Source organism: Brienomyrus brachyistius, chromosome 21 (assembly GCF_023856365.1).
Source record: "Brienomyrus brachyistius isolate T26 chromosome 21, BBRACH_0.4, whole genome shotgun sequence".
NCBI classification, from domain to species: Eukaryota; Metazoa; Chordata; class Actinopteri; order Osteoglossiformes; family Mormyridae; genus Brienomyrus; species Brienomyrus brachyistius.
Window position 1 is genome coordinate 16,623,573 of NC_064553.1, and position 21,670 is coordinate 16,645,242.

The window sequence follows — 21,670 nt, forward strand, 5'->3', positions numbered from 1 at the left end:
TTATGCAAGGCAGTATTTTATTCATTCAGGCATCTGCCGCCCATGTCCCCGAGGGAGGCCTTACTTTAAACTATTCTTATTCTTTGGTTCTTTTATTCCACAAAAAAAATAAAAAATACAAAACATAGAATATATATTTTTTTGTTTTCTAAAATTAATGATATGCATTTTTTAATCCATTATATTTTAGAGATGTATTTTGTATTTGGTGACTGGCAGCATTTAAGTTGTCTGAGAGGAATATTTAAATTATCGGAATAAGCTTGGCTGATTATGTGACCCTAATGCAGTTAGTGCATTTCCTTCGTTTAAATGGAAAATCAGGCGCTGGGATCTAGTGGCCTTCAGGTCACATGACAAAATCCAGGCCTGAGTTCCAGAACAGATAAGAATTAACCCCCAACGGAAGAGAAGTTTTAAGAAAAGTACGAAAACGGCTGATGGGATTAGACAGGGATCGATACCTCCTGCCGAGAATCATGTACAGTATCACGCTGGGCTGAGCACAGAGCACCAAGAAGCACACTGCGCGGGGCGGGGCAGGACGCAGGGCGGGGGTGGCGAGTTTACCCCCGATGCTTTATTTGGATATGAGACCCCCGTACAACATCGTCTGACAAACAAAACCACTTATTTCCTAGGTACCCCCCTCATTTAATTCCTCTCCAGTGGCTGTTCAGGGGCAAGGGGGATGAGTGGCGGAGAGTGACTGAGGGACTCTGTGTTAGAGGAGGAGGAGGATCCTGGAGGAGAGTGACTCAGGGACTCTGTGTTAGAGGAGGAGGAGGATCCTGGTGGAGAGTGACTCAGGGACTCTGTGTTAGAGGAGGAGGAGGATCCTGGAGGAGAGTGACTCAGGGACTCTGTGTTAGTGGAGGAGGAGGATCCTGGTGGAGAGTGACTCAGGGACTCTATGTTAGAGGAGGAGGAGGATCCTGGTGGAGAGTGACTCAGGGACTCTGTGTTAGAGGAGGAGGAGGATCCTGGAGGAGAGTGACTCAGGGACTCTGTGTTAGTGGAGGAGGAGGATCCTGGTGGAGAGTGACTCAGGGACTCTATGTTAGAGGAGGAGGAGGATCCTGGTGGAGAGTGACTCAGAGACTCTGTGTTAGAGGAGGAGGAGGATCCTGGTGGAGAGTCACTCAAGAAGTCCGTATAAAAGGAGAGCATTGCTGTCTGAGACTCCCCAGCTGGGGAAATTATATACATATATATATATTTCTACATAGTGGTTATTTGAGTAATGGGAAAAGAACATTTCAAACTATTCTAAGCCTCTTTACTGATTCTGTAACTCCTACACACTGTAAAACACGAAGACGTGTCCCAGAAAAATATGACTTCTGGTGCTTTTAAGTACATACCCGATGGAAATTAGCATGCTGCCACGTTCAATGGCTGGTGATTGTAATGCCCGGCAGCAGAGAACGAAATGAACCACTCTAAATAAATAATGCTTTGATTATAACGTATATTAGCGTATTATAAATTCATATCCTCTCACACATGCAGAATCAGTTTAAAAGTGTAGACGTATATGAGATTGGATCCCGTGTAATCGATACACACTGTGTTTACTATTGTTTTATGCTCTGTGATATTAAGTTAACTTCATATATCTATACATAAAGTCAAAATGCAAGTCAAATGTGTTTATCATAAACAATAGTGACACAAACACACTGTGTCTGAGGAATAATTTTCACCAAAAAATAGAGGTTTTTTAGTTCCTCAAGAAATATGGCGCTTGGTGTCAATTTCCAAACACTTAACAGATTATTCATCAGCAAATTTTCAAGCCAAATTCCCCCCCCCCACTAAAAATAATTCCTTACGGCTTTATTCGGCATGACACGGAAAAGGAAAGGATCCTGACACGAGTGCTGACGATGCACAGAGCACTACTGATGCTTACCTTATTACTCAAATTTCCCCCGGAACGCTCCCAGCGGCTCGGGACGACCGGGCCAGACAGCACCCGGCTGCGCTCCGAATTGTCTCAGGGGAAAGCCACGGTGGGCGAACGGCTTTTTAAATATTTGCAATTTTTTTGGAGATATACACAAACTTTTTTAAATATTTGCCACCAGCACCAGTGCCGGATACTTCTCGGGCTTCCCGACTACTATATGCCCGCGTGATCTGATTATAACTGGGTGCAGCATTCTTCCAGGGACATGCCTACAAGATAATTTGCTGTCAAAACGACAGGCTGGGTTTTGTCAAAAGCAGTACCATTCATTTCTCCTTGCCAAATTTTGCATGGCTCTCTCCGAAAAAAAAGGCTTTTGTTAGGCTCGGTGCTATCCGTGGCATGACAATCCTTCAACTACCACCACCCCCCTGCCACCCCCCCTGAGACACCGCTACCCCAATACGCAGATTAGCAACAGTAGCAGGTGCTGAGTGCATCTCAACGAATTTGTCTCCAAACACATGATCCACCTCCTGACTCCCGAGCCCTGACAGCCCCTGGGCTTTCGCGAAACTGACTCTCGGTTGAGAGGAGTAGCCTTCATGTAGCAAACTCCCCCCACCCCGCTGATGCCCTGCATTGCCAAACAACGGCCAGGTCTACCACCTCCCCCCTCTCGTTTGAGGTTTTCCCAGAGCACTGACCCCCAACCCAGCTCATCACGGGACTAACGTTCGGCGTCAGTAGGCCACTTGAGCCGTTCCGTTATTCCAACGCCTACAACCGATGATGAGCTCTGATGATGCGTAAACAGTTTCGATTGAGGTAAACACCAATTACTGGTGATAGTTATTTTTTTTCTAAACGCCTTTGTAGCAAATGGGCAATTCTGTCAAGCGGGAATGTCAAAGGACTTTTGCTCTAGTGTGCTGTCCTTCCTCACCAGTATAGCCTCACACGCACGCAGTGCCCTGGCCCAGTAACAGCGATTAAAAACCTGCTTTGTGTTCCTGCCCCCTACTGAGATCCAGAACCTTCACTTCCCTTCTCGGATTATCAGGGGACGTGTCTGTAATATTTCACAAGAAGGCAGTGCACTGCGTGGGCAATATTATCTCAGCCTGGTGATTTTTCCTAGGGAATCCACTCTCCAGATTCGTCTGTCTGGCTATTGGTGGAATTTGTTCGCCATTTTCTCCTCCAAACCTATAGAGGGCTCTGCATTTTTTTCCCCTTGCCTCTTCCCGCCTTGACGTCACGTCACTGCGAACATGAGAACGTGCCGCGAAAGCGATTCCCGGAGACCTTTTGTTTTTTCGGCCGCCGGGCGAAAGATCAAAGGTAATCATCCTCCCGGCTGTTTCGGTAATTAGCTTCGCCGTAGAGAGGCAGGCTGCTCGTGTTGATCGAGTATTAAAACCAGGAGCCGGGGGGGGTTCCGTCAGCCTCGTGGAAGGGTTGTCAGAGTCGGCTGAGAGAACAGCTGGTTGTGGGGGTGTGACAGCATGTCAGAGGGCTGCTACTTACCCAGGTGAATTTTAAGGGCGAATAGGGGAGGTATCATCCCAAACAGGTTGTCGGTGCTGCGTGGGAACAGCGACTGCTGGGTGGTTTTCCTTCTCCCCTCCCTGCGTGACATACCGTTTGGCGAACCTCGCCCTCACACCGCCGGACACCCAGCTTTGATATTTTGAAATTTATTTTATTTTTTAGTCATCATGACTGAAAGCTCATTGGGTGACACTTTGCTGGTCGCTTCAGAAACAGGCAGGCTGCACACTACACTACGGGGTCGTGAGAGGCAGGGTGGCGCCCCCCGGTGTTCGGGGCCTGTTTGCCTCACCACACAGCACTGGTTTCAGCCTCCCTGTTATATCAGTTATTGTGTCATCTGAGCGAGATCTCACAACTCAGGATGAACAAATCATAATTAGTGCTTTCTGGGTAAACATTTTTGTTCAAATAAGCAAGACTCAGAGTGAAAGGGCTGTCATTACATATTTATTCATTTAGCAGGCAAAAATAAAACAATTAAAAAAAAAAAAACGTTTTGCAGATGATATCTTCCTGGACACAGAAATTTCGGCTTTTTGCGTGTACCGTCGTTGTTGTCAGAGATAGTTAAGATATCCTCCCTTATGCAAAGCAAGCCCACAAGAAAAGGTACCAGGATTGGACACAGAGTACAGAACCACCATTTTCCTGGTAATTGGCGTGCAAAAATACACCATAAAAGGAAAGCGGAGGACTCCTCGGAGCGCATGGCTGCTGGCGCGTCCCGGAGACCGCATGGCTGGAAACAAAGGCAGTGGCTTATCAGCCACATTGCTCGCTTCGTCCGAAGACCTCAGAGGCGTCGCTGGGATCGATGCTAATGGAGGCGAGTGATAAACAAACACAGGGGCTGAGAGGCGGGTCGCTCGGGCGACAGGCCGAAATGCGTGAGGGTGTAACGCAAGGACCCCGCCTTCCCATTTTTTGGAGGGAACAAAGAAGAGTCATCGCTGCTCGTTTGCGATCATTTCAGCCTCTTCTACACGTGGCTTTCCTTATTTCCAAGGCTGACGTTTCATCCCCCTCCGCGGCAGCTTTATGATGCCAACTGCTCCCCCACCCCCCGAAATGCAGTTTCCCACCATATAGACGTGCCTGCGCTCTCTACCAACTGAAAACACTCTGCGCTGAAACAGCCCAATGATGACCCATTTGACAACAAAAAAAAGCCACATTAATTAAAATGTTTTCTGAGCCTGTGCAATTACAGAGGGGTTAACAGGAAATTGCTGGTTGGCTGGTTCCTAGGCGGTGGTTAAGACGACTGATAACAGTAATTTTTTTCTGGAGAAAACACAGACTGCACCTGATGGTTCAGATCCGACGGAACGGCAAGGCGGACGCTGCTTTACAGCCGGACTGATCCGCGCGGGGCCAATTCCCGTTTACGGTCCGCTGTAAATTACCTTCTAAGCAGTGCTGCTTTTACCTGCAGACTGTACGATTTCGCTCACTAGAGGTGGGGGAAGGGGGGGCGTGGGAGCTCACATACGGTCACAGAATCTTAAGTCGGGCCTGATATCTCCGTATCCAAGGCAGAGGGGTCCTCTGTGGTCAGGGGGCCTGCAGGACATATCTAAATGAATTTCCATATGGGGGAATATCTGTTATTCTGCACAGGACAAAGGGTGTAATAATTAATTGCATGATTCAGTGAACGGCATGAACATATAATAAGGCAGGGAAGGAGAAGATGTGTGAAATGGCCTGTTTTTTTATTTTTTTTAAAGTATTTTGGAAAAATCCTCCCCAAAAAAAACTCACATCACCAAACCAGTTATTCTAATCATTGAGATTAATCACTTAAAAGCAACTGACCTGTATTACATTCTAATTAAGGTATTAAAATTATTTTGCACAGCAAAACTGTGATTTACTGGCTTAATTTGCCTTATATTTACACAATATTCATAAGAATAATTCATTTTAAAAATACATATTTTTTTGTGTCTTTTTTATTTTTATTTTTTTTTAAGTCTTAAGGAAGACGCTTCCAAACAGCGGGAAGCTACGGAGTCTGGAATGTGACACGATGCTGATTCGGAGGGATGTTTCCATGCCATCGGCGTTTCGAAACATCTGAAAATAAGACCAAGAAAATACCTCTCATCACAGGGTTAAGGCTCATTAGGGCCCAAGTGTTTTAACGCCATCCTAAGTTATTTCCGAAGAGAGAAAATTAAATTCCCCGCTAGATTTCATAGCATTCCCCTGAAAATGAACGAGAGCTTTTATTAGAGAGGACACTTCATTGTTAGCAATTTCATAACCAAGCCGCATAATGTCTGCAGTCCCATTTAGCCATTCCCTCGTCTTGTTTATGCACTGCCTCCCTCCGATCCCGAGGACGCCTCAAACCTGAAGACCTTGTGCGCTAAAGGTTAACAGAAAGGGACTTATTAAAGGTCCGCTGTTAATTAAGCCCCACTCTGGCAGGCCGGTCCTGCTCTCCGCGTCTCCGGTGCACGTGGATCAGGCAGGAGTTTCCGTGTATCCCGGCCTCGATCGTAAAGCGAAAGGCCTTCCAAACACAGCCCTAATAAGGGCTCTGTCTTTACTATGCAGACACCGTGAGCTCACAACATGGCCTCGGCCCCCATATTTCAACATCTTAAAACGAGCGACTCCAGTGGATGGGGTTAACTGTCAGCACCGAGCCCTTAAACTGAATTCCATGTGCGTGCCGGTGACTGCCAAATTAGGTCGCAATATAAAGTTGACGGTCACTGCATAAATCAGCCATTTGGCAGGGAGGACTTAGATAGACCACTGTGATAAAACTCCTCAACAAATATATATTTTTAAAAATATACAGCTAAATGAAAAAAAAGCCATTTTGAATGGGAATGGAATCAAATCCAAAGCTGGTTGTAGAGTCCATCGCAGACCCAAGACGGTACCAGTCCCAGAAGAAATTAAATTCAAACCCATTATTGTTGCCTGAAAGTCTGTAACTGTCCCGAAACGATGACATCATCTTTCCAGCAGTGGCCCATAATCCTCCTCTATTATTTTCAGCTGTTCCACGCTGCCCTCAGATCAGTTTTAGCTGACCCATTTCTCTCTTTCCTTTTGTTTTTGTCAATCGCTCTCTCTCACACAAACTTATTTGGCCTTTGGTATCAGAAGCCTTGGGCTATACGTCCTATTTCAACAAGGTGTTTTTCTTGAAATTGGTAAAACACGGTTTATAAATTTATAAAGCGCAAATCATTTCTGAGTGAAATTTAAATTATGCATTGTTATCCATCTCGCTAATCTTCATATAACCTATTCGGCCCGGTTCCTGCAATCAAACAATGATTCGCACATTTAATAACTGGCACGGTGCAAAATTCTCGCGTAATAACCACGGCCTCACCTTTTTAAAATATTCATTTATTTTAGTCAGACGGCATAAATGCCGAGATAAAAACCGAGGCAGGTGTGAGGAAGCAAAGAAAATAAAATAAAATAAAAATCATAGAACAAAATAAAAATGCACTGTAGGATTCTGATAAATTTAAGCCTTTCTAAACCAAAACATCTGTAGGCCTATGGGCTGTCAAGCCAGATCTTCAAGCTGAGGAAGATGGTTTACACTCCCAATGCAGAGCGAGGGCTCTGGCCCATTTAAAGCCAGGCCTGTGTGTTCCTCCTTTTGTAGTGGTTTAATCAAGTTCCCCTGCTTGTCAGCGTTTGCACGCTAATCCAGCAACGCACGACGAATGCGGCGAGGACCTGTAACCTGCCTTTGTGTGTCGGGCTCACATGAGAATGCACCCGAACGCCACTGGACAGCCCCTGAAGATTAAGACTGAAGCGAGTGGCAGCCATCGCCACCAAGGCTAATGCCCTTCAGCATTGTCTTGTGCCCGAGCCGCAGATACGATGGTGAAGCTCTTCTCTTCTCCGTCCCCGACAAATGACCGTATTTTAAGGTAAAAAAAATGTCCTTATTCGTTAACGGGCTGACGAATTCTCGAAGCTACGCCATTCTCAGCCACATTACGGCGCTTAGTGTTAATTTCACAATGTGTTTCTTTTCTTAACCATCACAGAGCATCTCCTGGGCTCTGCTGACATTGTAAATATGTTCGGCGCTGTCCGAACTAATTTCTGCTACATATCCACTCTGGCAGCGGCTTTTATGCTACAGAGGACCCCTTCTCCAGTCTGGGCTCGACCTGAGGAGCGGAACGGGCCTGTTTATGCATGACCCCGGCTTGTTTGTTCATCTGTCGCTTTTGCATATCCGCGCCGAACATGAAAGACCATCGTCTCCGTGACGATTCTCGGATCCACGCGGCCCAGAGCCTGACGGATACAGGGCATCGTTCTCGTCTTTTGTGACTGACACAAATGGCCTGAGTTTTTTTTCCCAAATGGCTACCTAATGAAGAAGTGACTCGCAAAAAGGAAAGATAATTCAGTCCCTGCAGTTTAGCGGGATTTTTATACATTATTTTATATTACATCAAATGCTTTTCAACATATTTCAATTGTGCTATAATAATATACTCAAAACTGCATTATTTAATTTAATATTTACTCTGTAGGTAAATCACAATCCTGAAACATATTCAAGATAACACAGGGTGGAAGATATTTTTATATAAACTGCACATTGCTCCTTCTGTATTGTCTAAGTAAACTGAATAACAGCACACTGTATGCTGTAATTGGCAAGTCACATGAAGCCATTTCATTCAGGTAAAATATTTCTATTATATTATTTTCGTTACATTTCTGTGTGTTGGCCACAACAAGGTATCGGTGAAATCCGCAAAAATAAATCTCAAGTCGATAATTTTAATTCTAGCTCCGGTCCTAAAGTCAATAATTTCTTGTTTAATATAATCGTCGACACAATTATCTTTTGGGGGGAAGCATTTTGAAGGAATAAAGGCGCTTCCTGCATCTGAAGGTTTCCTCGGGACGGCCGTGTCAGTCTAAGGGTGCCCCGGCGCGCGCGTTTAACCACTGCGGCATTTCTGTTAAACGTTTATTCAGAAGAAAAATCGTGGAGAAAAGGCAGAGTGGATTTAACAGGCTGAAGGTTGGGACCTTCGGCTTTTCCATAGCAACACAGGGAAACACAGGAAGGATTATGTGGGAATGCAATTCATGACCTCGCCAACTTGCCGAGGCTGACGGCACGACGTGGCATCCTGATGAATGATAAGTGAGGTCATTTATTGCCTCTCAGTCTGTATGTGCGGGTGACTCAGAACACAGGAGCACTTGAGGTACATCCATTACTAATTTACTCAAAGTGTACAGAAATTATGTAGCTGGGATTATCAGCACAGCATCAACACGGCTACCACTTCTATAATAAATACACTCCCTGCGTGTGCATGGCTGTGAGTGTGTGCACTGCAGTGCAAATGTCATTATAACTTATATTGTATCAATAGAACAAATTAAGAGGTCTAAGAGAAGCTAATTCAATTAAAATATTAAACATTTTTAATTTTTCTGCACAAATTGCATACTGTATGCTGCAATTTTACTTCATTAGTAATGATTTCTCAGATGAGAAGTCCACCTTCTGATGAATTCATTGGTTATTTATGGCAGCATGTCTTGCAACCCCCCCCCCCCCAAAAAAAAAAAGGCACAAGCAAAACGGCTTAACCCAATAATATAGCAACATTGCCCCCTGTTGGTTGCCCTAGCATTGCCCAAAAGGAAGAACATAGAAGTATTTTTCTCAGACACACAAAAAAAAAATCAAACATCACTTCAACATCTAGTTATTGTGATCAGTAAGAATTTGTGATTCCAAAATAAAAGTAATTGCACTTGTGATTGTACAGAATTTGGCAACAGAGATGCATTCAATCATTATCACTGAGAGGTTCTCCTCTGGTCCTAGTCCTAAGAATATAAGGATACATAATATGAGGATATAAGGATATATAATATGAGGATATAAAGCAATGAATCAACGGGCATTAGCAGGGCTGTGGATTCTACAAAAATCCACAACTGGAACTCTGGGACTATTTCATTATTCTAATCCTTAGTTCTTTGGTACTTTAATACTCAGTCCATAAATTCTTCATAAAATAGTGATATATTTAATTTTTTCTTCAAATGTTAAACTTTCTAAATTAATTGCATTCTATACATATTCAGCTATTACACCACAATTTCAGTTATCCTAAATACCTGACTCATAATTAGATTTTTTTTTTATTGTGTATGTGTAATTTAAGGGCTGGATTATTTAAATATATTTCTGCTGGAGTTCAAAATGTAAATAAATTACCCGCTCAAAATGGCATTTAAATTACAGAATAATTAATGATAATTCATTACAGATAAATATCACTATTAATGTACTAGTTTAACCAATTCACCTGTTTTAGACGGAGCAAACGCAGTGTTACTTCCCTTTACTTGGCTCCTACTGGATCAAAGAAGCAGACCAAGTAATTTAGTGCTATATATACTCAAAAATACATCTTATTCCTACAAATCAATGTGGAAAATTTACATCTTCAATTCAATTAATTAGATTTAACAGACATAGATATAACACAGGTAACAGAAAGGAGCCCATCAGAAATGTCTTCATCGTCACTATGAAAACCAAACAGGGTATTTTAAATTACAATAACTGCTCAGTACTCGATTGTACCACAATGCCATAAGTTATAACCCATGGACAAAGGCATAGAGCGCGAACAGGACCATGAGCGCCACATTGTGGCCACTCTTGTGGTGTACTCTGAGACCTGTTGGTCCATTAAAAGCTGAACATACATTAAAACGATAGATAGATAGATAGATAGATAGATAGATAGATAGATAGATAGATAGATAGATAGATATTGTTATTATTATTATTATTATTATTAATAATAATAATAATAATAATAACAACAATAATAATTAGTTATTGTTTCTGCGTTTAAACTACAGCGGCATCCAGTTAAGATAAGCGCACATCCCAATTGGATTAACGACGACTGTAGTTCACCTCAGGATACCTATAACGGTGATTATACAGAAAATTAAAATTTGTACTCACCTGCCTCTCAGTAGCAGCTCTGCTTCGTTGTCAGAATACTTTCGACCAAAAAAGAAGCAGTATGGAGAAAGTCTATTGTGTGCTATTCTGTGATAACGATTTTAAAACTAAAATGACACTTGTTGCAGTCAGAAAAATATTGACAATATTATTTAAAATTCTCATACATTTAATGTTTTGTAAAAACAGAATTTAAAACGTTGATCAACCGGCAGTCATCACATTGTTCTGTTTGCTAATAATAATACACAACGGTGCTCCATGTAAAATCGGCGTCTTTTAGCATCGCTCTGGCGAACTTGGCGTTTGAAATAAAAGTGGATAAATAACTCCGGATCTCTCACACACTCTTTGAAACTGTTGAAAGAGTTGCGCCAGTGCGCCGGGCGATGCTGCTCCGGATAAGGATGCGCTGGAGGCGCACTGGGAACACCGAGCGCTCGGCTCCCCTCAGCCCCGCTCTCTGCGGCTTCACGTACTGTTAAAGCCCGAGGCGTTGGCCAATGGCGGCGCGACTTATAGGCGGCGACCCGCCAATCAGGAGTCGCCTTATTCGCAGGTGGGTCTGTCAGCTGGTCAGGAAACACCGCTCTATGTAGATATCTCGTATATCGGCGTTAATTTCTGTCCAAAATTCCCCCCGTAAGTAGACTTTAGTAATAATATGTTTTAAAAATAGACATATGGTTTGAAATGTGGAGTTCAGAGGTACGTTTTGAGATTTTTTTTGGGTAGGTATCGATCCCCTTCCCCACTATCATTAAGTCATAGACAGTAAAATCGCTGCACCACCAGCAAAAATGCGTGATAAGGTGTAAAAAAACGGGAAGTGAACGGAGAGACTAGGCTAATTTCGGGAGAGCTGCGGCGCAGCCTGGCCGCCACACCCCGCCCACGTTAGGTGCGAAGCCTAGATCCGCGCAGAGGCGACAAAACTGGACAAGACGTCGGACATCGTCGGATACAAGCCGGGCCCTGCCGGGGCTCTGACCCCGCAGAAAAAGATGAAGAAACGAAAGGAGCTGAATGCCCTGATTGGTCTCGGTGGCGACGGCAAGCGCAAGAAGACCAAGAAATGCTCCGGCCACCGGCTGCTGCGCACTGAACCGCCGGGGTCGGACTCTGAGTCCAGCTCGGACGACGATGAGTTCAACAGCGCCGGCGGTGTTTCGGCTTTCGGCAAGTGAGTAACCGGACAGGAGCATACACAGCAGCATCCAACACTTTTGCGTTCGCTTAACATTGGCTCGGGTTCAGCCAGCCCCATAGGAATCACACTAGAGCTGTTAAGCGATGTTAAGCGATGACTAAATGCATTTGGGCCAGATCACCCTGAAAATCGCAGTTCGCTTCAGGTGTCGCGGTGGGTGAAAATCTCACTCTCTGTTTGTGTGTGTCTGCGTGTATGGTTGCGATCAGAAGAAGCTACACACAATGCTGCAGCATCTGCTTCCCGCTGTGTGCTTTCATCGTCCTTGTGGCCTGCGTGATGGCCTGCGCCGGCTTGATCTGGATGCAGATCGCCCTGAAGGAGGACCTGGACACACTGAAGGAGAAGCTGCACGCCAGTAGGTGCCACACGTCGGTCCCGCAGGGCGGGGGATGCGATCATTAGAATTGAGCCGTTTTTCTGCTTTGGCATGTGTGGCGTTCAGATACGCGGATGGAAACGTGATGCACAGCTTAAATGGGTTTACATACAGCCCAGGTGGGAGGGGAGAGGATGAGGATATGCATTTTACTAGCTAGTTCAGTAAAAGTCGACATGCAATTTTTTACATTAATTTTCTTTAAAACTAGCTAGTGACCTTGTGTTCACGTTGTACTTGTCTTTGAATTTACTTGCTTTGGATGAATGGCCAAGCTTAATTTCCAGTCTAGCTTAAAGCTTACAGGTTTGCATGGGGGCTGAAGAGCCAGATGTATGTTGTTTATGCATAATCATTTTATAACGGTAATTATTGGTGTTTATAGCTTTCTGATGTTAAATAGCATAATTAGGTAGTTGTCGGGCAAGGACTGCAGAACTGAAGCATATGAGATATATATACCATAAGTATGTGGATATTAAAACCAAGGGTATTAGGATGAAATTGGTTGGCACCTTGGAACATTGGATATTGAATCATTTCTGGAGGGATTTGCTGCCATTCAGGTTGGGTATTCATGTTAGGTTATCAGGTCCCATTCTGTCAGTGTGTGACCCACCACTCCACAGCTAAACTTGCTCCCAGGTGTTTTGATTTTATCCAATCGTGTCACTTGCAGTTGACCAATATAGATAAGCAGGGTGGAAATGCGGAAAACTGACTTGTCGGAAAAATGGTGTCTTATGCTGGTTCCCAGTGGGAAGTCGCTAAGCTCTCCTGTATAAAAAACCCGTTCTACTGTTAACGTTAGGAGATTACTGTGCACTTAGTTATACACCTGTGCCTGCAATGGTTGTAGCTTAATCGGGCGACTCCTGTAATTGGTGGGGGTTCCACACACTTTTGTGTCTACCTGGAATCCTTTTCTAAAAGTACAAATGTGATTTTCAGTTTTGACTTTTTTTTTTGTCTTTATTCTCACTATAAGAAACTATAAGTGTATTTCAGGCAGGCGCCTGCATCATGGTGAGGCCTCTGTGATGGCAGTGATGCCTGTCTGAAAGGTGAACAGGATGGACAGGTTCTTATTTTATTTTTTTCCGCAGTGGAAGCCAGCCAATCTGCATCGTCACATGAAATACCGAAACTGAGCGACGATCTAAAAGAGGAATTTAAAAAACTCGAGCTGCTAGAAAACGGTGATCGGGGCCTCAACAAGCTGTGGTCGAATCTGACGGAAATAAACCGAAAGGTTTGTTGAAAGGATGTCCCCCTGTTTCCTGACTGTATTGTACTGGGTGTTAGGGATTATGTCTGATGTCCTGAGTCTCTTTGTCATGAAACTGATGTCAGATCTGCGAAAGATGTGTGTCAGTGAGTTGCAAAGTGAGGACTATCAGTTGTCTCATTTTAGATCAATCTGCTGGACTCTGCAGTCAACCACCTGAAAACCAACATTAAATCTGCCTCAGATTTAATCAGCCTCCCGACTACAGTGGAAGAACTTCAGAAGGTGAATTTCATAATGATCCTCTTGCTGCATATTAAAGTTATGAATATTCTTAGATTCCCCTTCCCCTCCACTTGATCGATGTATAAGATTCAGGTGTGCTGTGGTTACTCTACAGTGACATCTAGTGTCCAGTGAGTGTAATGGATGGCTCTGGGTATAACGGAGAATGAAATGCTTGGTTGTGTTTCATTTCACTGCAGAGTGTGGCCACGATTGGGAGCACACTGACAAGCGTGCAGCATGATGTGAGGACCGTTCAGACTGCAGTGGAGGATCATCGCAAAGCGGTGGATGATCTGAAGAATGCCATGGTAAAGCCCACAAAGAGAGCTCTTTCAGATGCAGTGTTGATCTCTGTAGAGGCCTGCCGTGTCGTGCAGTGCGTTGTGTGTCGGTAATGCAGGCTGCATTTGCAGTGCTGTCGCATACAACATTAACTTGCATGAGAAATGGCCACCGGCGTGCTTATTAATGCAATAAACACAGCAGAGCTTAATGGCTGGTGTTGTTTGGCAGTAATAATAATATGAAACACTGATGGCGTTTAACCTGTAATATAATCTCAGTCTTCTAGCTCAAAGCAGTTAAATACAATACATGTATTATCGTTGACCTTTCAGACCTTGCATAACCCTCTGTGAATTACCCCCTAAGTACCCTCTCCTTTCCTGCAGTTGGTTAAATGATGATCACTGAGGCGATGTGGGAAATGGCTCAGCAGTGTGTTGTTAAATATGACACAGAGTTCACCCACGGTGGGCCTGTAACTAACCACTCGACACTGATAGAAACGCAAGTGACCTGAATGAAACAGCCCCACACAGCACTTTGCAGAGACCTCGCACTGAAGAATCGGGAAAGGCCTGAGCACTTGGAAACCATTTGCAAAGAGAAAATTGCATGCTTGCAGAAAGTTCCTCCAGTCTTTCCCCGCCTCCATGTCTTTTCTCCCCCGCAATGCGCGAATGAATCGGCTTGCTCGTCAGCGTCTTAGTTGCTGTCGCATTCAAGTCCACATAATCGCAGTATCATTTTTTGTTGGGTTATCGGACATATGAAATGCCACAGGTACGTCTGCGCCGTTTAAAATGCAGACACGGCTCACACACCATCCTGCCCCCTGACTATCCCTGATTTGCTGAATTCTTGCATCTCAAAGCCTGATTAGGGCTCAACATCAGCCATAAGGGAATTATTTATAAGGCGCCTTGTCCACGGTAAAAGGCTTCTTGTTATATCTAGTTTCTTGTTGCCTCTGTTTTAAGACCCTTGAGTGAGTGGAAAAAGTCTTTCTTGCATCTGAATTTAATGCACAGGCTTGTACCTGAAGAAGTTCTGCTGTTTTCGATTCTGATTCAGCGAATCCAGCTGGGGAAATTTCATCGCCGCTGTTCCGCAGACCATGTCCATGTTTGTGGGGTATAGTTCCAGTCCAGATCTAATCGTTTTTTTGACATGGTTAACTGGTTTGAAGCCAGTTATTGATGTCCTTTCTTTCCCCCCAACAGCAGTAAGCCTCCGAGGCATGTCATAGATAAATATTGGTTTGTTTAGTCGACCAGATTAAAACCTATGGCCCTCTGGCTTTTGCTGGTCTCGGTCATTTTCGGAACAAATGCCGAACGTCACTCTTCTCTTGTTTACAAGGTTGAAAACCGGCATACAGGAGATGCCAGATCCTCGTCATCCTCCACAGAAAAGGCGAATGGTAGCTGTACGCCCTGTGTACCCCTGAAACAGGTATGGTTACAAAGCAACGTAAATGAACTGACCATCTGAAAGCACTGGCAGGTTAATGTCTTAACACCGCATCGAGTTCTTTAGGCATTCGATTTGTACAGTTTGATGCATTGCTAATAGATGCAATTACGAAAGAAAATGGCTTGCGGAAAAATCCGGAGATAAGGGAAATGACATTATGGTGTGTCGCCGATTGGTTTAAGGAGGTAGTATCTTTACAGGATGCCTTGAGTGAGTCCAACGGCACGCAGATCATCTTGCATGGCGACGAGCGGATCCGAAATCTGAGCGCAGCCATCAGCAGCCTCACCCAGAAAGTCTCCTTCCTGGAGAGCGGCTTCCTCCTCCTCAACGTCACGCCGCCATCCCACCGGCCTGTGAGTACCCCCCCCCCCCCCCACAAACACTGCTTCTCTGCTTCCAGAAGCATTTCTCTTTCTTTGTTTAGTCAATAGCCCGGTGGCTCGTTGGTTGGTGTTGGGGACTTGCTTCCCAGATCATGAGTTGAAGTCCTGCTTTTACTTTGTGTCGCAGATGGTTGGAAGATTTCACTGCATTCTTCTTAGGGCCCCCAGCAATGCAGGGTAAAATGATATAATGTTGATAAAATTTATTGAGTCGGGGCCTAGAAATATGGGGCAAATTATAGTTCAATACAGGACACAGTATTTTATTTTTTCAAAATGGGCAGTCCTGTAAAAAGTAGGACAGCTGGCAACTTTTCCAGAGACATCAAACCCGTTCCCTGGAATGAGGAGCAAGCCAGTCAGAGGAGAACACTCATCAACAAACCATACTGTCGGTGTCTTCTAGTGTTAGACTTTTGTCGTGGTAGGGTCTTTTAATTTCCCTCCTTCCATTTTTCACCACTCGTTCGGGTGACGGAGACAGCAGTCTGATCAGAGGCGCCCAGAGCTCCCTTTCCCCACCCTCCTCCTCCAGTTGCTCTGGGGGCATACTCGGGCACTCCCAAGCCAGCCAAGAGAGATAATCTCTCCACCATGTCCTGGGTTTGCCCTGGAGTCTCCTTCCAGTTGGACATGCCTGAAGCACCTCACCAGGGAGGTGTGTGTGAGGCATCCTAAACAGATGCCTGAATCGCCTCAGCGGGCTCCTTACCATGCGGAGGAGCAGCGGCTCTATTTTGAGCCCCTCCAGGATGCCTGATTCTACCTCTAAGGCTGAACTGAGACACTCTGCGAAGGATGAACACTTCCACCACTTGAATCTCCGATCTCGTTTTTTCAGTCCCTACCCAGGGTCCGGCTCAGCTGTCTCGTCACTAAGACAGACAGGTATAATGTCTACATAACTGCTGACGCTGCATTGATCCGTCTGTCAGTCTGCTGCTCCATTCTTCCCTAACTTGTAATTGAGACCCTAAGCTACTTTTTCGCTTGAGGGAGTAACTCAACCACAACCTGGTGATGACTCAGAAGAGTGAAACCGCATCCCAGCTGCTTCACACTTGGCTGAAAACCGCCCCAGTACATGCTCGATGAAGCCAACAGACTGGCCCTTAGCAAAAGGGCCGCAGCCCCATACTCCGGACCAGCAGACAAACCCTCCTCTCCAGTACCCTGACGTAGAACTTCCTAGGAAGGCTGATGAGTGTGATGCCCATGAAGCTGGAACACGTCCTCCGGTCCCCTTTTCTAAAGACTAGGACCACCACCATTGACCATCTGCCAATCCAAAAGCGGCGTCCCCAACCTCCACGCAGTATTGAAGAGGTGTGTCAGACAAAACAGCCGAACAAGAGCTTTCAGGAGCTCAAGGCGAATCTCATCCACTCATGGGGCCTTACCAAAGAAGAATATTTTTTAACTACTTCAGTCTTCACCCCTGGTGATGGGCAAGTCCTCCTCTAAGCTTCCCGACTCTACTTCCTCTAAGGATGGCACGTCAGTGAAATTCCACCACCTGACTATATCCCCTGCTGAAGTCAACAGCACTCCATCCCTGCAGGGAATAGCATGGGCAAAGCCCTGCGTCCCCCTTCCGAGTCACCTGACGATTTGCCAAGCATAATGGCATTCATAAGCGCACCATTGTTGACCAACTGTCATTAGCGCACAAGTCCAGTAACAGAGCACCGCTGAGGTTCCGATCGGGTGTCCTCAGAATCACACCCAGGTTTCATATTTGTTGCCCATGAGAACATCCCCAGGCCTAGGAGTTTTGTATGACTTATTAAAATTAGTTTCTTTGATCTCTTTTCTGAATCTGTTTAAAGGCGATTCTAAGGAAATGCTGAATAAAAACGGGTTCTTGGAGTAAGGAAATAATGACTTGAATGATACTGTGATTATCGATATGGACTGATATTGCAAAATATTTTATCGTGATGATTTTTCATGTCACCCAGCCCCAGTTCCCATGTTGATATCCTGAGGGACATGTTTACATTTATTAGCCCCTTGTTCAGTGGGGCAGAGGTGAGCAGCTGGGAGTTAAGTGGGGGTCGGGGTCCATACTAGGGCAGCTAGGCAGCACTTAGTGGGCTCTCAGGTGGTCCAGTGCCCGGCTAACACCTTCTGCACTGGTCGGGGTCTCCGCAGATGGTGCCTGAACCACAGCCTCAGAATAGAAGTAAAATGGGTTTGGGCAGCGAAGACACTGGTGAAGTTGCTGGGGCGCCCCCTGCAGGTCGGGAGAAGGCCGAAATGGTGGTCACTGATGCCACTGAAGGTAAGGTGATCGTTTTAAAAGTGTTTGTGGGATTTATGTCCCCTCAAGATATCCTCGTCATAACTTCAGATGTTTACAACCATGCACATCACTGAAATTCTGCTCCCCTCTTCTCCTGAAGGATCTTCTCAGCCCACCAGGAGACCTAGATTTCTGTCTCAGAGAATCTCTAAAAAAGAGCTGTCAAGCGACGAACCCGTGCTAGCCCCCTTACCCGGGATAACATCTTTAAAAGGTATTGTCTTTTAAAGCCCCCTTGCTTCCACCCCAGAATTTATAAGCGCGGCGCCTTTTTGCAACACGTGAAACGTTAAGCTACATTGAAAGCGGTTTGTCAGGCTTCATCCACATCCTGTCAGCCAGCCCTCTGTTTGCTCACCTTCTCCATCTTTGTGCAGATCTTGAAGACCTCTTCCACAGCTCTGCTGATGCCTCCTCTCAAGGTCTGTCGTACAGCGACCTGAAGAACATCCTTGGGGATGCAGTTCCGGACTCCCGCCTCTGGGGGCGCTGTGACAAAGATGGTAATGAGAGGCTAACGTTATCGGAGCTGCAGTGTATGACTGGGCTGTAAGCCAACGTGCTGTCCTCCAGTGACAGTATTACTTACGAGGTGCAGCCTTCCCCCAGGCTGGACCTTGATTTTGCACTTTTTTTGTAGCTGACTTGTGGAGTATTCGACGAGAAGCAGGTGGGCTTGCACGTTAAGTTATTTCACAGTAAGCGTCCACTAACCCAATATCAGCTCAATTATGAAGGTTGTTCCCCTCATTCCCCCATTCTGTCTCTAATTAGGTTCTTATGTAACTTTACTCACAGGAGAACTGATAACTTTAGCAAAGTTATGACTTTCAAGATGTTTTTAACAGATTTTCCCTTGAATGAAAAAATATCTGGTTTTGTAATCTTGGATGGTATTACATTTTAATCAGTGTCAGCAGTCAAAATATTTTTTTTTTATGGAAATGTATTTAAAAATATCTTGCATACTATATAGAATTTATTATTTTTGGTTTGAATGTGAATAACCTTTTTAATTAGTGATTACTCAGAAACTTTGTGTAATCTGTTTAATTTATTAGAGCGGGACTGTAAAATATTACTGCCGCCTTCCGAAACCTGAAGTCCTTTTTCTTTTGTAATTCCCTTGTTTACATGCCAATTTAGCTTTTTAAGGGCTATACATAAAAGCTTTTACATGGTTAGGGTGCACCGAGCATTTTAAGCAAACAAACAGTAGCAATAACTGGCAGAACTCAGTTGTATGTTGCTTCATTGTTCTGAGACTGAGCACCGGAGTAACAAAGCGGCCGGAGCCGAGGCCTTCGAGAGCCGCGTGTGATTTGCTGGCGGCGGCCGGTGTTCTAGTGATGTCATTGGTTGGGGACCACTCAATCATCTAGTACTGTCTTTTGTAAATAAGGTTGTTTCTGTTTGTGTGACTGCGGGGATGGGGGGGATTCTCTGTATAGCCTTAGTTTGCCATTGTATATTCTAAAAACCAATGATTTTATGAGGTGGTGGTATGCATGTTGGACAGTAACAATAAATGTCTAAATTATGGAACGAATGGCCTTTGTGACCCTCTGGTGTAGAAATGTTATGGGTTCTGTTAGCCCCGTTTTGATAGTTGTACTAGATGGTGACACCCAGTCTTCAGCTTGTAGCTGTTCGTCTTGCCTGTATTTTTTGTATTCACATCTACAGCCACTAGAGGCCACTGCTGGATCATTTTTGAGCGCGGGGCTCGCAGGAGGTAACACCCCTGGAGGCAGCTCTGAAAGTGCGGCTTCTGTCTTTTTGGCAAAGCCGCTTTCACATCTTCAGCAGCTCCTCAAATCCTAGAGCTGAGATCTGTACATGCTCCTTCAAGCGATTCTTCCAGCTTATCCCTGCGTGTAGTCCCTCTGTATTCAGTACCGGCTATCCTGTAAAACTGTGGCAAGTCACCATGGCGACCAATTCGGCTCCCCCCCATAAGCCAGGCACACACAGCTGGTTTGACTGAGCAGATGTTCAGCTCGTTTAAGGAATCTTGGAAACCTGGAAACGCCCAGTAGTTTATGGTCTTCACCTTGATGGCCGTCTGAGGGTGGAATTGCTCGGCCTATGGACCCGGCTGTCCTTCCTTGCAAGCTTAACACTATATGATCGACAAGGTCTTTCAGTGCTGGTCAAAAGTGTTCACTTACCATGGTATGTGGTGAGTAAAATCCAGTCCTCGTCTGAATAATCACATCTCCTTGAGAAGAGGCCCTTCACCGACACCCTGTGCTGTGACCCCAAACTCCACTTACGTTTGTATATTTGCGTGCCTGTGTCTCAGAGGACAGCATGATGGGAAATGCCGAAACTCAAGAACTCCAATGTACCTGCTCATGGCAAATAAAGCATCGTTTCTTTTCAAATGCTGTGCAGAATATTCGGGTGAAGAGCGGGAACATCGGTGTGTACAGCAGGAGCAGGAACGCCATCCTACCATCGTAATCACCGTCTCCAGACTGGCCGTAAGCTGTTGGCGGCTGTGTTTCTCAAGCGAGGTCTTCAGCGGTTGTGTAAACATGTTAAGGGGAATGACCAGTCGTGTCAAGCGCGTTTGAATATCCAGCCTGCGATAGGCCAACGATTTGTCACCATCGCTGTTTTTTATTTCTTTTATACCCAGCTTGTGACTTAATTGGATAAAATGATTCATAAGGCTTTACGTGCGCCAGCCAAGCTTCCCCCCCCACCCTGAATCTCATGCTGCTATGGATGCAGGATGGCCAGTCTGGTCACAGGGTAGTAGGAATGTCCAAGAAAGAAAGGTGGATCCTTGGTGAATAAGGGAAGATCACTAACGCCAGGTAAGAGTCCATGTCAGCCTTTTACACAGCGATCAAGAGCTTGAGGAGGAACGTGGTTGGATGCACTTAACTACGAAACCCATCCGGACTCTTGGTGATTTTCTGCTTGATGATTTTCTCGGCGAACCTCCACGTGAAGTGATCACATAACCGGTAATCAGCTGGAGTTTCGCCTAAATTGGCAACAAGATGAAAATGAGGATCTCCGTCTCCCCGGGGATTCACATCTTCATTTGTTAAACAAATCTTTGCTCAAGTTTTCCTTCATACCAACTGTTAAACGCAAAGGATGTTCAAGGATGTTCAGTAGATGACAAACCCAAAAAATGTTTAACTTCATTTCTGGGGTGACTTCTAGACTGTTTTTACTTCGTTAGATAATTACAATGGGGGGGAGGTAATCAAATCGTCGGTGTTCCCTTGACACACATCCTTACAGATAAACCCCTTAGAGTTACACAAATAAATAAAACATAATTTTGCCCTTAGTTTTCCTTGGTATTGCAGGACTCTAAGGCATTTGTGTCTCTTGACTGTTCTCTTTTAGTTTACCGGCATCACAGCCCCACGCTCCAACTCACCGTGTTTAACATGCTAATTCCACGTTGCTTCATGACTCTGCAAATAAAACATTTAGAGTTGTATGATGTGTTTGTGGATGCGGCTCAGGAAGGTGGGGAAGTGTGGAGGATGATCATATCAGAATCCATCAGGTAAGAGAACTGACTATACAGTAGTTTACGTGAAAGAAATGTGACCAATGAGAGCTCAGCATACGTGGGACCTCCTTCAGGACAGCTG

The 21,670-nt window shown here is 45.0% G+C and overlaps 2 protein-coding genes across 3 annotated transcripts in view; one reads left to right on the forward strand and one right to left on the reverse strand.

Moving 5' to 3' along the window:
* Positions 1 to 10,942, reverse strand: part of LOC125716703 (adhesion G protein-coupled receptor L2-like) — a 167,773-nt gene extending 156,831 nt beyond the window's left edge. Inside the window, exon 1 of the mRNA XM_048989314.1 lies at positions 10,491 to 10,942. The gene's annotated coding sequence lies outside the window, so the exon portion shown is untranslated. The remainder of the gene's footprint in view (positions 1 to 10,490) is intronic.
* Positions 10,943 to 11,021: 79 nt separating this feature from the next.
* Positions 11,022 to 19,589, forward strand: efcab14 (EF-hand calcium binding domain 14). Of its 2 annotated transcripts, none has more exons than XM_048989675.1 (10): positions 11,022 to 11,673; positions 11,910 to 12,058; positions 13,186 to 13,331; positions 13,494 to 13,592; positions 13,793 to 13,903; positions 15,240 to 15,332; positions 15,554 to 15,709; positions 17,894 to 18,023; positions 18,145 to 18,258; positions 18,422 to 19,589. In XM_048989675.1, the coding sequence occupies exons 1-10, from the start codon at positions 11,495 to 11,497 to the stop codon at positions 18,595 to 18,597; spliced, it is 1,353 nt and encodes a 450-aa protein (XP_048845632.1). In that variant the 5' UTR covers positions 11,022 to 11,494; the 3' UTR covers positions 18,598 to 19,589. The 2 variants fall into 2 exon arrangements, with proteins under 2 accessions (XP_048845632.1, XP_048845633.1); XM_048989676.1 differs by having other exon boundaries at positions 11,913 to 12,058.
* The last annotated feature ends 2,081 nt before the right edge of the window (positions 19,590 to 21,670 follow it).